We start from the raw sequence: 20,091 nt of genomic DNA on the forward strand, positions 1-20,091 counted from the left end.
TTAAATGCAGCTTTGAACAGGCAACTGAAGCCCTCGATGAGCAGCCCAGGGTCTTAGACCAGAGCTACCTCACAACGTGTTCTCTCTTGCACAGAGCACCAGCCTCCCTACATCATTGCGGTGTTGCCTCGATATGTAGAGATCCGGACGTTTGAGCCGAGGCTTCTGGTCCAGAGCATTGAATTGCAGAGGCCTCGTTTTGTTACCTCAGGAGGGTAAGGAATTCCTTTCTTTACTGTGGCTGCTGTATTCCAAACCGTAAAAATCCCCAAGCGAGCTCCTTTGCTGATATTCTTACTCCTGCCTGCAGATCAAACATTATCTACGTGGCCAGCAATCATTTTGTTTGGAGACTCATTCCTGTTCCCATGGCAACCCAAATCCAGCAGCTTCTCCAGGACAAGCAGTTTGAATTGGCTCTGCAGCTGGCAGTAAGTCTTCTTCCTGAGGTTTGGGTGTGAGTCTGCTGTGTTCTTGGAAGTAGGTGGTTTTGGTTTAGATGTTCATGCTTGTTTCGGACTAGGAGAGTAAGTAGAGCAGAAAGTCAGGGGGCTTGTATTCGAGATCTGACTCTGCCATAGTATCTGTGTAACTCTCTGTCCTTTTACCGCCTCAGTTTGCTTGTCTGTCAGTGCAGAATGAATGCCAGTTACAATAACCAAAAACCCATACCAGTCTTTGCCATCGAGTCAGCTCCGACTCATAGCAACCCTATAGAACAGAGTAGAACTGCCCCATAGGGTTTCCAAGTAGCGGCTGGTGAATTTGAACTGCTGACCTTTTGGTTAGCAGCCGAGCTCTTAACCACTAGACCACCGGGGTTTATAAAATTAACGCAAACCTTGGTGGTGTAGTGGTTAAGTGCTACGGCTGCTACCCAGAAGGTCAGCAGTTGGAATCCACCAGGCATTTCTTGGAAACTCTATGGGTCAGTTCTACTCTGTCCTATAGGATTGCTATGAGTCAGAATCAACTCAACGGCAACAGGTTTGGGTTTTTTTTTTTTTTTTTTGGTTAAAGTAATTTCATGGGTATGATATAGTCTTGAAAAACTAAAGGCAACGCAAACATTAAAGTATAGTAACAATCGTAAGTGTAGGATTATATTTTTGTCCCTAAAACTATGCTAAGGGAAAAAGTTGGACATTTCTAGTTGAATGCAGGAACTAGCGGGCCTCTCACAGTCCCTTTCTGTGGTGGGCTGCTGGGTTTGGCCTTCCGTAAAAATTCATAGTGACCCTACAGGACAGAGTAGAACTGCCCCATAGAGCTTCCAAGGAGCGCCTGGTGGGTTCGAACTGCTGACCCTTTGGTTGGCAGCTGTAGCACTTAGCCACCATGCCTTCCGTAGACGTACTGAAACCACCTACAGTTGTTGCGTTCGCCAAGGCTGCACTCTTACATTTATGGTCATTACCCTCCTGTAACGTCTGCGTGGGGCGCTGTTCACAGCCGAGCAGCGGCCATGCTTTTGTTCCGGTCACGCTTCTGTTGCCAGACAGGGAGGTTGACTTTAGAATCGTGTCACGCTCTTTTGGATATCCTCAAGGGTGATCATTGCCATCTGTAGAGGGCGGGTCTGATTTTAGGAAATAACCAGAAGTCATCCTGAGCCTTGCTGACTAGGCCTGGGCTGGTCAGACAGTGGCTAATTGGGGTAGAAGGAAAGACGTTCGCATGAAGATGATAGTAAAACTTAATTTCTGGGGTAACTTTTAAATTGCTTCTGAAAGGAAAGCATTGACCACACTGTTTTAGGATAAATATGTATATAGTCACCGGTGGTGACTATTTTTAAAAAATGGCATTTATTTTGGACGTGTGAATCCTGGATTTAAAACAAAAATCGAATCTTATTTGTTGAACGTGTTTAACATCCCGTAAAGGTGATTTCCTCTTGGGGCGTTTAGTTTCAGCACTTCTATTTTCTCCCCCCTCACGCGTTTTTTTTTTTTCATGCATTACTTTATTTTTTATTTATATTTTTACTTTTTAAATAATATAATGAATACTGACAAACCAACCATCCTATCCAAGAGGAATAACTTGCATATCTCTGCTCCGCCCCATCCCAACCCTGTGCCTCCCATCTGGTGCCCTGAATTTTATCATCGTAAAAAAAATGTTTAACCTTTTATATGTATAAAACCCATTGCTGTTGAGTTGATTGTGACTTGTATGACCCTGTAGGACACAGTAGAGCTGCCCCATAGGACTTCCAGGGAGTGGCTGGTGGACTCAGACTGCCTTTTGGTTAGCAGCTGAGCTCTTAACCGCTGCACCACCAGGGCTCCTTGATATGTACGTATATGTATACCAAACCAAAAAAACCAAACCCACTGCCATCGAGTCGATTCCAACTCGTAGCGACGCTATAGGACAGAGTAGAACTGCTTCCAAGGAACGCCTGGTGGATTCCCGCTGCCGACTAGCTCTTAACTACTATGCTGCCATGGTTTCCATGTAGATGTATGCTTAAATATGTTTAGTTTTTGAGCTTTATTGAAAGTGTATCAGGTAGTACATAGCTACTTCATGGTCTATTTCTTAACAGGAAGGTCTCAGGGTCTTTCCTTGATCTTCCAGCTGTGGTCTTCCATTTAATCTTTGGTAGAGGAGACAGTAACGAGGTCTCATTTTCCCTTCTCTTTTCTAGCTCTATACTTATTATATGCCCGCATCTGCTTACAGCTGTTGAGGAAGTTATCTTTTATTTAAATAGATTTTTTAAAAAATCCGTGAAACTTTCAGAGGGCAGTTACTAAGCTGGGGTGTTGACAAAGCATGAGGCGGAATGTTAGAGAAGGAACAGTTCACTGTGGGCTGGAGAAGGCGTCAGCATTTGAACACTTGAGTCAACCATTTACAGATAAATAAGGTTAGGATCAGGAGCACAGGGGAGTTTTCTGGCTTAGCTGAAGAGCTGAGGGAGTTAAAGAAGTGAAAACAAGTGTGGCATATTGCAGGGTGTTTGGCACCCATCCTGACTGGGGCCAAAGGTGTGGTTCGGATGTTGGGAAGTAAGCTAGAGGGTCCGGCACCGGATTATGAGAACCTGTAAAGCACCAAGCAGGGCAGCTAGAGTGGGTGCCACTGCACAGTGAGGATGTCCTGGCCGAGGGTGGTCGCAGTAGAAAAGGAAGTGGAAAGGAGAGAAAAGATTGTGAGACATTTCAAAGGAGAAAATTAGATTTGCTGAAGACTGGTTAAAAGGGATATAAAGAAAAAAGGTTATAAGGAAGAAACAAAGATACAATAATAGCTACCATGTATTTAGTTTTTACTGTGAACAGGGCCTTTCCCACACTGTGCCGGTTGTGCCAAGTGTCTGTCACTCCTTCAGCATGCGTACTCTGTCATCGTAGGACCTTGCACGTGTGCTGTCCTCTTCACCTGGAACACTCTCCCGCCTGTCTGTCACCTGCCCCGCTTCGTCTCCGGACTCCAGCTTAGCTTCTGTGTCTCAGTTTAGATTCCTCCTGGAATTGCCCCCTGACCCGCCACTCAGCTTGGATTGGATTCCCCTCCCACATGGTTCTATCGTCATGCTTACTTGGGGTTTTTTGTGTGTTTATTGTTTTTAAACTAAACTCCAGACTTTATTCCAATTTCACTTGTGTTTCCATTAATATCCTTCTTCTGTTCCAGGATCAAATCTAGGATGTCACGTTGCGTTCAGTTGTCATGTCTCCTTACTGTTCTCTGGTAGTTTCTTTATTTTTCCTGACCTTGGCAACTCTGAATTTTGAGGAGTACTGGTCAGGTATTTTGTAGAAACCCTGTTGTATTTTAATTGCACAGCTACTTATCAGTCTTACAGTTAAGACTGGGAACCTGTGAGTGTAGGTACTATGTAGCTGTTTTGTATACTTTGGCATTTATACCTCCTGGGATGTTATCTGTTATGGATTGAATTGAGTCCCCTAAAAATGTGTGTCAACGTGGCTAGGCCATGATTCCCAGTATTGTGTGGTTGTCCACCATTTTGTGATCTGATATGATTATCTTACATGTTGTAAATCCTAACCTCTGTGATGTTAATGAGGCAGGATTAGAGGCAGTTATATTAATGAGGCAGGACTCAGTCTACAGGATTAGGTTGTATCTTGATTCAGTCTCTTTTGAGATATAAAAGAGAGAATCGAGCAGAGAGGAGGGGGACCTTATACCAAGAAAGAAGAGTCAAAAGTGGTGTGTGTCCTTTGGACTGGCGTCCCTGTACCGAGAAGCTCCTAGACCAGGGGGAGATTGATGACAAGGCCTTTCCCCAGAGCTGACACAGAGAGAAAGCCTTCCCCTGGAGCTGATGCACTGAACTTGGACTTGTAATCTCCTGTACTTTCAGAGAATAAATTTCTGTTTCCTAAAGCCATCCACTTGTGGTATTTCTGTCATAGCAGCACTACATGACTAAGAAGTTGTCTTACACCTCGTAGGTGCTGAATAACTATTTGTTGAGTGAGTGTGCCCTTCCCCATCCTGCCCTCTGACTAGGAAATGAAAGAGGATTCTGACAGTGAAAAGCAGCAGCAGATCCATCACATCAAGAACTTGTATGCCTTCAACCTCTTCTGCCAGAAGCGCTTCGATGAGTCCATGCAGGTGTTTGCTAAGCTTGGCACAGGTAATAAGTGGGTGTGGCCTTGGGATGAGGGACTAATGGAGGGAGGGAGAACTGGAAGGGACAGGGAGAAATGATACCAGACTTCTAAGAATGGAGAAAGTTGGTACATGGGAAAAGGGCCAGGTTATTATGGCAGTTTCTCTGTTCTATTTTTTGTTGTTGTTTTAATAATACCATATTTTTATGCAAATAACTCATGCCTCCACTTTTGTTTGCCAACAGTGCCCTCCCGCTGTGAGGTATTTTTGCTACTACCAATTTTTTTTACATGTTGCTGTAAAAAAAAAACAACAGCAACAGCATGGCACACTTATAGAAATACCTTGTGGGGGAGGGCGTGTATTATGTGACCAAAAATATGGTACTCCCTTTTTTTTCTTGGCTGTAATCTTTTTTTTTTTTCTTTTTAGTGTGCTTTAGGTGCAAGTTCACAGCTCACGTTAATTTCTCATTCAGAAATGTATACACATATTGTTTTGTGACACTGGTTGCAATCCCCACAATGTGACAGCACCCTCCCCCTTTCCACCCTGGGTTCCCTGTGTCCATTCAACCAATGCCTGTCCCTTCCTGTCTTCTTATCCTGCTTTTGGACAGGAGCTACCCATTTTGGTCTCATATATTTGATTGAACTAAGAAGCACATTCCTCATGTGTATTATTTTTTCTTTTATAGGCCTGTCTCATCTTTGTCTGAAAAGTGGGCTTCAGGAATGGTTTCAGTTCAGGGCTAGCAGAGTGTCTGGGGCCGTAGTTTCAGGGCTTCCTCCAGTCTCTGTCAGACCAATAAGTCTGATCTTTTTACGTGAATTTGAATTCTGCTCTCCATTTTTCTCCTGCTCAGTCTGGGACTCTGTTGTGATCCCTGTCAGGGCAGTCATTGGTGGTAGCTGGGCACCATCTAGTTTTTCTGGTCTCAGGCTGGTGGAGTCTCTGGTTCATGTGGTCCTTTAGTCCTTTGGGCTAGCATTTTCCTTCTGTCTTTGGTTTTCTTCATTCTTCTTTGCCCTGGGTGGAATGGGATCAACAGATGTATCTTTCTTGCTGCTTGAAGGCTTTTAAGACCCAAGAGGCTACTCACCAAAGCGGGATGTAGAACATTTTCTTTATAAACTTTGTTATGCCAGTTGACCTAGATGTCCCCCAAGGCTATGGTCCCCAGGCAGTACTCCCTTTTTTTATATACATTTTTACTATTAAGTTTTTGATATCAGATTTTCTTCGGAAATTTTTTCTCCTCTACCTTTCAAGAGTTGACAAATAGTTCTAATTCTGTTTATGTGTCTGTGTCTTGGAATATACAGTCATGCCATGTTTTTGTTTTTGACGTTTTAGTGAAATATACATAGAAAAATGTACTCAATCACAAGTGTACAGCACATGGGGTTTTCATAAACTTGGAGTCTTGCCTTTAGGTAAACCAGTCTGGAACTTACTTTGTTATAGTAGTAGTCTTGTTTTAATTTAGTTTATCCTTAAATTGGTGGGCTCATTTCCAGAGGAATCATGTTTGCCTTCCATGCAGACCCCACCCATGTGATGGGCCTGTACCCCGACCTGCTGCCCACCGACTACAGAAAGCAGCTGCAGTATCCTAACCCACTGCCTGTGCTCTCCGGGGCTGAGCTGGAGAAGGCTCACTTAGCTCTGATTGACTACCTGACACAGGTAGGTACCACACAGAGGTACAGCGGGGTTCACCTAGGAGTTCCAGGACCTGTGTCTCTATGTCAGGAAACTGAACGTTCTGTAATGCCACAGGCGTTCCATAAATGAACACTTTACAGCTCTGGGAGGGGCACAGTTTCCCTGTCTTTTTTCTGCCAGCCTAAGAGTACTGCTGAGCCCTGTTTGCTTTATTAAATCCTAATACTAGGAAACACACTTGATTTTTGGTGAATTCACATTAAATTGTTAAAGGAACTAAAAAGGGTAAGTTTCGGTTGATAGAAAAGAGTAAGTTTTTTAAAGCAAACTTTTTTGTAAAAATACACACTTTTTAAAAAAATGCCTGATCTGACCAGAAGTCTTGGAAAACACAGAAAAGTACAAAGTAAAAATAAAGATCACCTTTAACTCTACCGCCCAGAGGTGGTTGACATTTGAGTGCTGCCTTGTCAGGCTTTTATATGTATTTATGAATTCACTTTTGTGTATTTATTTATTGGTTGATTTACTACAAACAAATATCAAACTCTTCTATTTTATAGCTTACTTTTTAAATTCAGCCGTATATTGTAAAACTTATTCCCTGTCAATAAATACTCTTTTGTAGAATGTTTTGGGGGAGGTGATACGTTTAGATTGAAATGTTTTTGTATTTACTGTTATGGACAGATAAATGAAAGTTTAAAGTCAGGTAAAATTCAAATCTCCGTCTGAGCCTCTCTGTCTGTCACAGAAAGCTGTTTTTTGTTTCCTGGGGACCTGTTCAGAGTGGGAAAGTTTATTTTTCTCCCTGTGAATGTTCTGCGAGGTTCCCAGGTAGACACTGAGTAGTGTGTCTGGGAAGATTGTCATGCTGGCTTCCCGGCCCTGCTTCTGGGCTGCAGGTCTACTCAGGCATGTGTAGGCTGGGTACTTCTTGACATTGGGCTCTGGGGTACCCAGCAGTGGCTGGCAGCCTGCAAGGAGCACGCAGACTTGCCGTTTTCTGGACGCTGTGCAGCCCATGTGCCAAGTGAAGGGTCCCTGGGGCACTGTGTCTCCAAGCCTGTGGCATTACAGAAGGCCCTCTATTGCTGGTCTTAGCTTCAGGAGCACGTGTTCTTCCCTAGACATCTCCACTGACATTTGGCTACATGGAGGCAGCCGACATTGGTACTGTTCCAGAAAGAGATAACAGCATCTACAACCTTGGTCTTCGCCAGAGATGAAAGGGAACAAACTGGATGATTCCATCTCTAGGAAGTTCTAGAAAAGGCAAAAACTAATCTGTAGTGATAGGAAACTGACCAGGGTAATGTTGTTGTTAGGTGCCGTCGAGTCTGTTCCTACTCATAGGGACCGTGTGTATAGCCGAACAAAACGCTGCCCAGTCCTGTGCCATCCTCATGATTGTCGTTATGCTTGAGCCCATTGTTGCAGCCAACGAGTCCCACTCTCGTTGAGGGTCTTCCTCTCTTTTTCGCTGACCCTCCACTTTACCAAGCATGATATCCTTCTCTCAGGACTGGTCCCTCCTGATAACGTGTCCAAAATATGTGATTAGAGTGATAGAAATGTTCTGTTCCTTGATGGGGGTGGTGGTTACATGCATGTATACTTCCATCAAAATGCATGTAACATATACTTAAAAGGGGTACATTTTATTGTATGTAAATTGTACCTTAATAAAATTGATTTAAAAAAATAAAAGAACTCGGGCTTTGGAGCAGACAGATGCTGGTTTGAATCCTGCCTCTACTACACATGAGGTATGTGACGTCTGTGCCTTGGGTTCTTTACCTTTGAAAAAGTGGATAATGATCCTGTGCTTGTTTTAGGTTTAAAGTAGTGTGATGGTATAAAGTGCTTGGCACAGTGCCTGACATTCAGTAAATACTCGATAAATAGTTATTGTCATTGTATCTGTGGCTACTTGGCAGTCGTCTATTTTGATCCCTGATAAAAATTGTTAATATGAGATCAGGGTGGATAGATGTGAGCTGATTTGGATGTATTTGGAGTTACCCAGAATCTGAGGTGGCAGAGTAAGATGTAGTCCTGGCCCTGACCCCCCATTTTTGGTCTTTGCAGAAACGAAGTCAGTTGGTGAAGAAGCTGAACGACTCCGACCACCAGTCCAGCACCTCCCCGCTCATGGAAGGCACACCCACCATCAAGTCCAGGAAGAAGCTGTTGCAGATTATTGACACCACCTTGCTGAAGTGCTACCTCCACGTGAGTTACCTGAACACCCAGAAGTACCCAGAGCCCCATACCCTAAAGATCTGGAGAAGCAGAAGGGAGCACCACTCTCTGGTGAGGGTGAGATCTTGGATGAGGAAACTACCTGGTCTTTGGTTGGTGCCTGCGAGTTTCCTGGAAGGAAGAGGATAAGGCAGGGCAGTCGGTCCAGGACCTCAGAGTGGGCTGCTGTTCCTGGTGGGGTTGGAGTTAGTGCTACAAGGTGAGCAAGGAGAGCGTCCCTCAAAGAAAAGACCCTCCTCCCTCAAAAAAAGTGGAACACGATCTGAGAAAGAGCATGAATGTGCTGTAAAAGCCACTGTTTCTATAGTCCTGGAAAAGGGGTTTTTGCTTTCTCTTGCTTGTGCTATACCCCTGGCCATTCAGCCCAGAGAAGGCCTGGGCTGGGTAAGGGTGGGCTGCCCAGGCAGCAGCTTATGCTGAGATCCTGCTTCCTGTGCAGACGAACGTGGCCCTGGTGGCCCCCTTGCTGCGTCTGGAGAACAACCACTGTCACATAGAAGAGAGCGAGCATGTGCTGAAGAAGGCACACAAATACAGTGAACTGATAATCCTATATGAGAAGAAGGGGCTTCACGAGAAAGGTAACGGGAGGGAGGAGGGCTTCTTAGGTCTGGGAGGGTCTCTGGCACGCTGACAGGGGACGCCCGCTCAGGTGTGATAAGTCTCCTTCGGAAAGAGGCTCATGAGCTTGTTCTCGGGCTTCGTGGCCAGCTCTGCAGGTGCTGGTAGACCAGTCCAAGAAAGCCAACTCCCCCTTGAAAGGCCATGAGAGGACAGTGCAGTACCTGCAGCACCTGGGTGAGTGCACACGGCTTCTGAAAGGGGGTGAGCAGGCTCAGGTTCAGGTGGACCTGGTCTCCGATTTCTCGTGCTAGCTGGTTGGTCCCCTCCCTCCCTGTGTTCGCCCAGCCTTGTTCTCCAGTTGGAGTAAAAGTGCCCCAGTGGTCGACCATGCCATCCCCTTGGTGTGCAGCCAGCCTGATAGAGCCAAGCAGCCCTGAGTGGCTGGTGCTTGGACAGAGCTGTTTTCTCTGGACAGTCGATACTGGGGTGACCTGCCTGCCTGCTACTATGGGCAGGGTGGACGTCAACCGCTGACAAGCCTTGCCCCTCTCTCTAGGCACAGAAAACCTGGATTTGATTTTTTCCTACTCAGTGTGGGTGCTGAGAGACTTCCCAGAAGATGGCCTGAAGGTGGGTCATGGACCCCTCTGATTGTCTGGCTACCACTGTTTGTCCTGAACCCACTTGGGGCAGTGGGTGGAGGGGGAGGATGGAGTCATGCAGTTTTACTAGTGGTTAAAGGAGTAGGGTGGGGAATTCGACACTACCACGTGGTCTAGTGGACGGAGCCTTGCACGGGTGCAGGGAGCTGGGATCTGTGTGACACACGCTGACCAGCTGTGAGCCTATTCCTTCTGTTAAAGTAAGGGGCTGCATCAAATGCCTTCTTATACGCCCTTCTCCCTCCAAAAGTTGGTCCACTTGATTCCGGCGTGTGCGTGCGTGCGTGCGTGCGCGCCTGTGGCAGTATAGCAGGCGGGTGGTTCTGCAGCCAGAACTGTGGTTCACCTGGCAGATATTTACTGAAGACCTTCCAGAAGTTGAGTCTCTGCCACGAGATCGCGTGCTTGGTTTCTTAACAGAGAATTTTAAAGGCCTGGCTATTCCGTACCTGGTAAGATATTTTTTGGTCTGAACTAAAAAGCTTCAAACCTAGGAATCTGGGTTATACTACAGGGTTTGTCATTGGGCGGTTCACGTTGGTTTGTCACTTGTCGCTTGAGGGTTGGCAGGAGAGAGTTATTACAGCTTCCTCTCAGGAAGGAAATCCCAGTGGACCAAAACAGAAATGTTGCTTTTGATGATACCCTCTAACTCCAGGTAAAGAGAATGATGCTCAAGAAAAAAATTTCAAAGCCACATTTGTTAAACAAACTCAGCCGTGAGCACAGGACAACCAAATAGGTTGTAAGTACCAGAACACACATGCTTAACTTTACTTACGTGGGCTGGTGTAAGAGTTTGGAGGAGTATGGTACAAAATCAAATAAAAGGAGTTTAGACGGGAAATCAAGAACATAATCTCTGATGTTGCTGGATTGCACAGTGAAATTTCCCTGTGGTTTTAGAAGAGCTCTCCGTTGGTGATCTGCACAGCTTAATTAGGGGATAATCTGAATGGGACCTATTAGACCTTAGAATGTGTGAGAAAGACTGTAGGTACCAGGCAGACCTACATCTCGCCTCAGGAACACATCATCCACGTTTGGGAGGAGACAGGCTCTCGGTTCCACAACTGCTTGATCCGGCTGTACTGTGAGAAGGTGCAAGGTCTGATGAAGGAGTATCTCCTGTCCTTCCCCGCAGGTACCCGTTCTCATAGAAAGCCAGTCCCCAGGTCACAGAGGCAAGCACAGCCCCAAGCGTGCCATGTGGTGTTGGGAAGCAAATCTCGCCCTTCTGTGTGGGCCCAGGTGGGGAGTTCTGTAGAGAGGGCTGGGGAGCTGAGCAGCCCAGCTGTGCAACATCAGGTTGAGGAGCCCATGTCTGGATCTGGGCACCTCTGAGCATCACTGGGAGCCACCCTGGGGGAGGTGGGAAGGATCAGATCTGTCCGCAAGATGGCAGCTGTGCTGAGAAGAAACAGGCTTGCCTGCCAGAGTGTTTCTCTGCGCAGCATGTGTTCTTACCTCAAGCCAATGTTTTCCAATCATGTAGAGACCATAGACTAAGAGGAGTCCGGCTGCAGGGCACCGTGGTGGCCCTTCCTGCTGACTGTGGTGGCATCATTGAACCTTCCCCCTTCTTGGTCCCATTGCTGCCTGATGGCCTTCTTTCATGTGGAGCTTGTTCCTTTAAAGGCCAGACTCCGGTCCCTGCTGGAGAGGAGGAGGGAGAGCTGGGAGAATACCGGCAGAAGCTCCTTATGTTCTTGGAGATTTCCAGCTACTACGATCCAGGCCGGCTCATCTGTGATTTTCCTTTCGATGGTGAGTGTCTGGCTTGTGACCAGAAGCCACTTCAGCTGAAGGAAGGGCAAAAACCAATCTTTTTACAGTTCTCCAACTCGCCAGTGTTCCTGTTTTGTCCCCTCTGAAGACTCACTTTAGTACCCTGACTGAGACACCCGCAACTGGGTGTGAACCACATGCTAACTGATAGCCAGGCTGAAACCTATTTACGGCTGCACTACGTGTTCTTGGCCAACCTCATTGTTGAGCAAGCTGGCATAATATGTCTGAGACAGTGATGTGTAAGCTCCATGACAGCAGAGACCAAGGGTTTGCTTCCCTTATTGAAGTGCCTGGCACATCGTGGGTGCTAATTCTGCATTTGGCTGTTGACTGAGTGTTCTTACCCTATTTATAAGTGAGCACGAAAAAGATGAAATACCTCCTAAAATAGCTACCTCCTGCTTTGTAAAATTATAGTAGTTTTTCCTTGGGGAAAATCTTAAATAATAAAAATAATACCTTCTCCTATCTTATATTGCCCCAGTACCCACTCCCCTGGTCACTTAGTCCCTGGCCTTGTGCTGCCATGTGGTGGCGACAGTCCCTCACATTCCTTTTTCCTCACAGGCCTCTTGGAAGAGCGAGCTCTCCTTTTGGGGCGCATGGGCAAGCATGAGCAAGCCCTCTTCATCTACGTCCACATCCTGAAGGATACCAGGATGGCTGAGGAGTAAGTTGGCCTGTTATTCCAGCTCCCACAGGCCTGAGAGGAGGCCCTGGGGGGAGGTGAGAGGTGTGAGGGACCTGGAGAGCCATGTCCCCACTACTCTGCAGCAGGGGAGACTGGCCCCTGGCTTTTACTGCTCATTCTTAGGTGGTCTCTCCTCTCGGGGGGCCCCTCCAGCCTTGTCTCACTGCTTTCTCCCCTCCAGGTACTGCCACAAGTATTATGACCAAAACAAAGATGGCAACAAAGATGTAAGTAGTACCTCCTGCCCCAGGGAGCCCGCATGTGTTTGCCTGGTCCTCTTAGCATACCTACCCCCATTGGTTTAGCTACAGGTGACACTGGTGTGAGTTGCTGAGGTAAAATAGGATGGTTCTCCTGGGCTGATTGATTCTGTGTTTGTGTACTGAGGGGCAGGGCACCCGTATGCCTCTGGTTTGCTTGGGATAGTTCTGGTTCACAGCTGTTGTTTTTGCATAATTACTGATAGCACCGCTGCCCCTTTACCCTCAAAAGAGTCCAGATTTGTATCATGAAGTATGTGGTCAGCCCAGTGAGTAGGAATGTCTGGTGGTTCTGATAAGGCTCCTGAGTGCACCGCGGCTAGAAATGTGGCCTTGTCAACATCTGAATACATTTCTGATTGTTGCTACTGGCATCTAGTGGCTAGAGGCCAGGGGTTCTGCTCCACTACGATGCACAGGGCAACCCCACACAACAAAGAATTACCCAGCCCAGGGTGTCGATAGCGCAAGGGTGAGAAACCCCATGGTACTGGACCAAGAGGAGACATGGCATCTCATCTTGGGTTAATCCTCACCTGCTGAGACGTGCGAGGGCCTCAGTTTGCAAAAGCCAAAGGAGATGAGAAATCTTCCAGAGTCAGTTTGTGGTGGTGGTGATTTGTAAACTGTAAAATAAAAAGGTAAACGAATACTAAGGCATTTTTTTCTCTCAGGAAAAAATCCTTAATTTTTTTAACATTTTCACTTGGCAGTTTGACTTTACCACTGTCTTTAAAAAAGCGAAAAGTGGTATGTTTTAAATGCTCCATGACAGCTGTTACTTTAGACTAGCCCTTTAATCTTCAGGCATAGTCAGAGCGGGGGTTCTGGGAAGGTCGCTAGTCGGGCCGCTGGGGCCCTGACACATGTGGCTTGATCTGTGTGAGGCAGGTGTACCTGTCCCTGCTCCGGATGTACCTGTCACCCCCCAGTGTTCACTGCCTGGGGCCGATCAAGCTGGAGCTGCTGGAGCCGCAGGCCAACCTCCAGGCTGCCCTGCAGGTCCTCCAGTTGCACCACAGCAAGCTGGACACCACCAAGGTCAGCAGTTCCCAGGGAGATGCCGGAGGGCATCGCGGGAGCATCGCGGGAGGAGGGACGGAGAAAGGGACGGGTCCTCACCCTGCCCCCGCTGTGTTCCTACCCTAGGCCCTCAACCTTCTGCCAGCAAACACTCAGATCAATGATATACGCATCTTTCTGGAAAAGGTCTTAGAAGAAAATGCACAAAAGAAACGGTTCAATCAAGTGCTCAAGAACCTCCTCCATGCAGAGTTCCTGAGGGTATGGGCCTCCCAAACTCTAGGGTGCGGCTTCTAGTTTTTAATAAGAGACAAAAAAAAAACCGAACTCGTTGTGCCTCTGAGTCAATTCTGATGCATGGCAGCTCCATGTGTGTCCGAGTAGAACTGTGCGCCGTAGAGTTTTCGGTGCCTAATCTTTTAGAAAGATGACCAGGCCTTTCTTCTGAGGGACCTCTAGGTGGGTTCGAACCGTTAGTAGCTGAGCACTTAATCATTTGTGCCACCCAGGCTTGCCACTTTTCTCATGTTCCATTCACATACAGGCAGAGCTTTGTGTTGCTTTACTCTGTAGCTCAAGCTGATTTAATTGTAAATGCTTCAATTAGAGGAATCTGTGAAGGCTTAGCAGGGCTTTGAACCAGTTCTGCCCACTTCAGTCATCGCCAACGAAGCAAAACCCAAAGGGACCCGAATTTTTCAAATTTGGGTGAAGCAGGATGAACAATGGAATGGGAAGATCACTCGTTGAAGGCCTGAGAGAAACGTAATCTCCCTCTGAGAAGCCAAGGGCAGTGTGTGCATTGCACAGCAATCAGAGCTCTTGGCTGAGGGGTCTTGCGCAGAGTCAGAAACGGTGGTGCCCTGCTCAGAGATGGTGGCCGACAGCACCGCTTTGAATGGGCGTTGCTCTCCACTGCCAGGCAATAATCCACTCTCCTACATCAGGGTCCTGAAAGGCTCACTACACCTCTTCCCAGTCTCCTATTCCAGGGCATCAACCTGTAATTTTTCCCATTCTGCTTACCATTCCAGACCACTCAAATTTTAAAAATTCGGGTCTGTTCTGATTTCATTTCGTCGGCCATGACTGAACAGGTTTGAGCCGGTTGGAAGCCCTGAGACTGAGATGTGAGCCAGCGCCGGCCTCCGTCTCTGCGTCTGTGTTGGACCGTGGAACCCCTCTGCCAGCCTCTCTGTCCCTTCCAGGTCCAGGAAGAGCGGATTTTACACCAGCAGGTGAAGTGCATCATCACAGAGGAGAAGGTGTGCATGGTGTGCAGGAAGAAGATAGGGAACAGGTGAGCCTGGGCGTGGGCGTCCCACCTCTGACGGGGCCCTTCCTGTGTGAGGGCAGCTGGAGGTCAAGGCAAAGTCAGGTTCCGAAGGGGTGTGTACTGCTCAGGCTGGACTTCTGCCCTTTGCCAGAGACAGCAAGTGCCGGCTGCTGAGCATCCATGCGCCTTTTAGTGCTGGAGCTTCCAGAAAGCAAGTCTGTGCTAACTGTTGGAGGTAGGCTTTGAGGATTTAGAGGCCTGAAGCGTGTGGCGCGGGGCTATTACTTGTGCAGAGAGCCCCTCCTGTCTGGCAGCTGGAAATTTTGATGTGGCCAGTGGTGAGTGAGAGTGGTGTGCGGGTACCAAGTCCTTTAAGGATGAGCCTGTAAAGGAAGAGAATAGTCCTTCAGCCTGCACCTCATGACTTGAGCAAAATCCTGAGCCAGCATACTGCTATTTTAAGACGTAGACTAGTTGACCCCCTTTCATTCAGAGGGGATCGATTTGTCCCTTTTCTTACGAGGCTGGAAGAATCCTTTTCTTTAGAGACCTGGCTCTCTGTGCTCCGTCAGAATCAGCCTGGCACTCGTTCTCATGAGCGTCATTGGCTCTCAGTACCCAGTGGCTCCCCCCATCTGTCCGGGTGTTTTGCCTTGGTTGCTCAGTCAGAAATATCCCTGTGCACTCAAACGGTACGGGACTCGTCCTCTTGTGGCTGTTTGGCAGAGAGAGTGGTTACCTGAATCCACAGACCCTAGGGACAGGCTGCTGTTTGTGGTCAGGGTGGGATGGCTTCAGGCAAGGTGCCTTTCCAGGTACAGGGGTGTCTTCTCTCAGAGGCGGTCCCCACTCCCGGCTGTTCTCTTTTCCGCAGCGCATTTGCGAGATACCCGAATGGAGTGGTCGTGCACTACTTCTGTTCCAAAGAGGTGAACCCAGCTGACACCTGAGCCCAGCATGTCAAGGACTGCAGATGGACAGCCCGCTATCCCAGAGGGTGAAAGGGCGCCTGGCCTGAGGGAGCAGGAGCCACCCCCCCAGGCATCTCATTTGCACACTGCTGGACACCTGGCACCCTGGGACATCGCTGAGCTAACCAGATGTGCGGTCTGGCATTGCCAGCTTTTTAATAGGAAGCGGGATTAGTCATACCTTACGCCATTATGTTGTGAGCAATTCCAGATAATTTATGACTACTTGCTTGGACAGCAGGAGGTGGGGAAGTACACCGTCTTGCCTTTGCATACCAGTCACCCAGATAAGGAAACTTATCACAAGTGTTTGTAACCACAGGATGTTCATTCAGTTTTCTACCAAGTACACGACTTCACACGGGCCCGTCAGCGTGAGAGCACAGTGCTGTGTGCACCAGACGGTTAGTTTTCTGTATAATGGCAGTTGTTTCTTCACAGTATCGTACACTGCATCCCCCAAATAGTCCCCCCTCACCTCTTTATTTTTCAGTCTCTTTCTCACTATTTATTTTCTTCCTTTATCTCTCCCCTCACTGCCCTGCCCAGGCTTTCTCTCCTGCTTTTTTGACACCAGGAATAACGAATGTTTAAACAAGGCTCAAATGAGAAGCAAGGGAACAGCCCAGTTTCTAGGAACACATTGATAATGGATTACCATGTATGATGTAAAGATGTAAATAGATCATCCCTGAATGGCACACTGTGCTGAGAAGCTTGAGAGCGCATTACTGTCTGCCTAGGGGTGTTCTTTAGTCACCTCTTTCTCCGCCCCTATCCTCTGGGGCCAGTGAGCCTGTGGCTGCCAAGGGCTGGACCAGCACTGAGCTGGGCACGTGACCTCATCGGCAAGCACCACGAAGAGCCACCTGCCCCCAGTTTGCTCACCAGCAGCTCTGCCCAGGCTGGTTTAGTCACTGCGAGCAGGGTTCTTTGTGCTTTGGGCGCCTTTCTCTGTTTCCAGCCAGTTTCCACCTGCTTCCCTTACAGCTTGGCCTGGCCATCAGCTCTGCAGCGTTGTCCTGAAGGGTTGGAGGAGTGGGCTGGGATTTTGTGGGTAGATGGATCACATTAGCCTATGGTAATGTGGTCTGAGGTGTGCGGGGACGGCAGAGACCAGCAGCATGTGGGCTTATAGAATGATTCTCCGCCATGTCTGCTCAGCCTGGGTGGGGGATCCTGCCTGCCAAAGTTACCTAGAGGTGCAGTGTGGAGTTTCTAATCCTGGAGGCTGAGGAGACATGGGGCAAGGAGTCCCACATCCTGCTCTCCCCGGGGGTTCTGCAGATCCGCAGCCTTGTTGCCCCTGTATCTTTAACAAGAGTGAGGGTTGCTAACAGTGCCCCAGTGTTGGCACTGTTTTAGTGGCCTGTCCTGGACATGCTGTGATCCTTTTTAAATTGCAGCATTGTGCAGTGCCGTGCCCTGCTCTGTAGGCAGCCTTTCTAGGGATGCTGGTGGCGGACTCGGCTCCACCTGGGCACCCTCTCTGTGGAGGGGCCGAGGAGGGAACAAATGCTGACAGCCCCATTCACAGAGATGGGTCAGTGCTTCATGAGAGCCCTGTAGAGCTGTGCGTGGAAAAGCAAAAGCCATGGCCCCAGCTGGCCATGCCCACTCAGCACTGCTCTGGGCCCTGTTTGCGTCAGCTGGACTGCGCTGCCTCAGGTGCGGCAGTCACATCGCCAGGTCACCCTTGGCTTTACAGCAGAAACCTGTCCCACGATGGGACCCCGCCTTCCTGGCCTGCTGCGTTTGCATCTGCATCCTTATTAATTGTGGCAGAGGGAACAAAGAATGTGTGTGTTCTTCCTTCTGGTGTGGATAAGCAACCCAGTTTTCTCCAACGCCATTCTTTGTTCCCGAGACTCTGCCCTCCCAGAGGGAGGAGCAGGCTGGAAGTGACAGCTCTGTAGCCAGGCCTGATTAAGTAAGATGTCTTAACCGTTCGTCATAAAACAATAAAGTAAGAAGCCAAGCCTATTTGGGTCTCTCTTTTTACCTCTTCTGTGGAGTTTGATAAAAATAACAGTAAAATGATAGTAATTTAGCTAAGAATTGAGAATAATAAACCGATTAACAGCCTAAGACAAAATTCAGTGCAGGTAGTCCCTGATTTATGATGTATTCACATTACAGTGAACCATGCTTACAACCATCCTTTTTTCTTTTGTACATCTTATTGTTGGTAGTATATCCTACAGATGATGTTGCATCATGTAATTTTCTGATGTTATCGTTCTCTTAAAACCAGAAACCAAACACATCGCTGTCAAGTCGATTCCAACTCATAAAGATTGGATTTATAAAGTTACTGATAATAAAAGGCAGTAATAATGAAAACTAAAAAAAAAAGACCCAGGCGTAGGGAGAAAAATGTAGAACAAATGATCAAATTCACAAAAAAGACCAGACTCACTGATCTGATAGACTGGAGGAACCCCTGAGACTGACGCCGACACCTTGCTAGCTCAGACTTGATAGCGCTCCCAAAGTTTACCTTTCAGCCAAAGGCTAGGCAGGCCTGTAAGACAATAACATGAGGAACGTGCTTCTTAGATCAATCAATTATATGAGAACAAATGGGAGCAAAGACATGAAGTCGGGAGGGGCCAGGAAAACTGGACGAGTGGACACGGGAACTGGGGGTGGAAAGGAGGAGAGTGTTGACACAACGCGGGATTGTAGCCCGTGCCATGAAACAATTCATGCATAAGTTTTTGAATGAGAAACTAACTTGCTTTGTAAACTTTCACCTAAATCACAATTAAAAAAAAAAAATTGGTATTTGACTTATCAGAGCAACTTAGGATCAAGTCGTTGAAATGACCCCATCCTTAGTTGGGGACTGACTGTATAACACTTTAGTATCACGTATTATGTCTAGGTCCGTGCTGTTCAGGATGGTGGCCATTAGACACATGTAGCTATTTAAAATTTAAAATTCATTTCCTTAACTGCACTAGCCACATTTCAGGTGCTCACAGGCCATGCATGGTTAGTGACTTCTGAGTTGACAGCAGAGATACAGGGCACTTCCAACATCACAAAGTTGCACTAGGTTGCACTGGAACCCCAGATAATCCAAGTGGTTTTCTGCCTTCACACAGTAGAGCCTGGTGCCTCTTCCTACAGCTCATAATGACTGGAAGGTCACGTAAGGGAGTGGAATCGGTGGGGCCGAGGGACCCAGGAGTCTCTGAGAAGTGGAGAAATACTGGTCTACCTTGGCCAGCTCCAAAAAGACAATTTGGTTCTCACGTACTGTCTCCATGTTGAACCTTCTGTGGCCATCCTGAGTTCCTGGGAACAAAAAACGTCTGGAGCTGAGGCATAACTTTATTATTGAGGCATGGAACAGATGATTTCCAGAAGAGTATGGTATAACCAAAAAAGCACATGAAATAGTCAGGAGCCCTCTAATCCCGGGCCTGGCTCTGCCACCAGCTAAGCCTGTCCACTCCCTCTCTGGGCCTCTGGGTCCTTTTCTCTGAATCCAAGGATCCTGGACATATTATTTATGGAAATCACCAAGAGGGTTGGACTCAGTTTCTGAGACCCCACTCCAGAGCTTGACTTCACATTCCAGATTAAGTAGAAACAGGCCCTCCCCTTGGGGCCTGGCCACCAGAAGTCACATCCCCTTTTATTCCAGGAATTTTGGTCTGAACTTGCTCAGTGGGTGACTGGAGTTGAATCACTTCTTTGGATGTTGTTCTTTTAGCCTCCAACTCTATGCCGTGGTGGGAGAGTAGAGACAACTGAGTCTTGGTTGAGGAAAAGAAATGATCTCCCAACAGTCTTGCCCCAGAAACCTTTCTACTGGAAACTACCTGTCCTGGCCACCTAGATGGTCACCGGCCACAAGAAAAGGGTGCATTGTATGTCATCTGCAGCTTGAGGCTTAGGATGGTCAACAGAGGAAGCTGTAAAGCCTTTATCTCTAGTAGGTTAAGGACAAGTAGACCTGCTTTTTACTTGCCGTTACTGATACTACTTGACCATCCCCTACCCCTACCTCTGTGCCTAGACCATGCAGGTGTTTCTATGATCTAGGAGGTGGGCCTTCCTCACCTTTGTGTTCCAGGGCCTAGTACAGATCTGACACAGCAGGTTCTCAGTAAATGGGAATGACATGAGGGAGCCCATGAGTGATTAGAAACACCTTTGAGGCCAGTTGAAACGGTAAACCAGAGATTCCACACTTCTGTGAGGCTGTGGGGAAGGTAGCACTTGAAAGGCAGATGGTTTTAGGCTTTTTCAATACCAGTAGACTTGTCCCTGACCCAGCACTTGCCAATTGCTGCTCCATAGATCC

General features: G+C 47.6%; 1 protein-coding gene across 3 annotated transcripts in view; it reads left to right on the plus strand.

Moving 5' to 3' along the window:
- VPS39 (VPS39 subunit of HOPS complex) overlaps nt 1-17,756 on the plus strand; it is a 41,666-nt gene extending 23,910 nt beyond the window's left edge. For 2 of the 3 annotated variants that reach the window (XM_010598367.3, XM_003418673.4), the window contains 17 exons: nt 95-215; nt 311-431; nt 4,495-4,624; nt 6,149-6,291; nt 8,362-8,505; nt 8,975-9,116; nt 9,247-9,333; nt 9,656-9,729; nt 10,115-10,213; nt 10,788-10,905; nt 11,400-11,528; nt 12,120-12,222; nt 12,425-12,470; nt 13,395-13,544; nt 13,653-13,787; nt 14,735-14,826; nt 15,677-17,756. In XM_010598367.3, coding sequence (XP_010596669.1) covers nt 95-215; nt 311-431; nt 4,495-4,624; nt 6,149-6,291; nt 8,362-8,505; nt 8,975-9,116; nt 9,247-9,333; nt 9,656-9,729; nt 10,115-10,213; nt 10,788-10,905; nt 11,400-11,528; nt 12,120-12,222; nt 12,425-12,470; nt 13,395-13,544; nt 13,653-13,787; nt 14,735-14,826; nt 15,677-15,752 — 1,910 coding nt within the window. In that variant the 3' untranslated portion in view covers nt 15,753-17,756. The remainder of the gene's footprint in view (nt 1-94; nt 216-310; nt 432-4,494; nt 4,625-6,148; nt 6,292-8,361; nt 8,506-8,974; nt 9,117-9,246; nt 9,334-9,655; nt 9,730-10,114; nt 10,214-10,787; nt 10,906-11,399; nt 11,529-12,119; nt 12,223-12,424; nt 12,471-13,394; nt 13,545-13,652; nt 13,788-14,734; nt 14,827-15,676) is intronic. The other variant, XM_010598368.3, reaches the window with a different exon arrangement.
- Nucleotides 17,757-20,091: the final 2,335 nt, after the last annotated feature.

This window comes from Loxodonta africana, chromosome 10 (assembly GCF_030014295.1).
Source record: "Loxodonta africana isolate mLoxAfr1 chromosome 10, mLoxAfr1.hap2, whole genome shotgun sequence".
Taxonomy (NCBI): domain Eukaryota; kingdom Metazoa; phylum Chordata; class Mammalia; order Proboscidea; family Elephantidae; genus Loxodonta; species Loxodonta africana.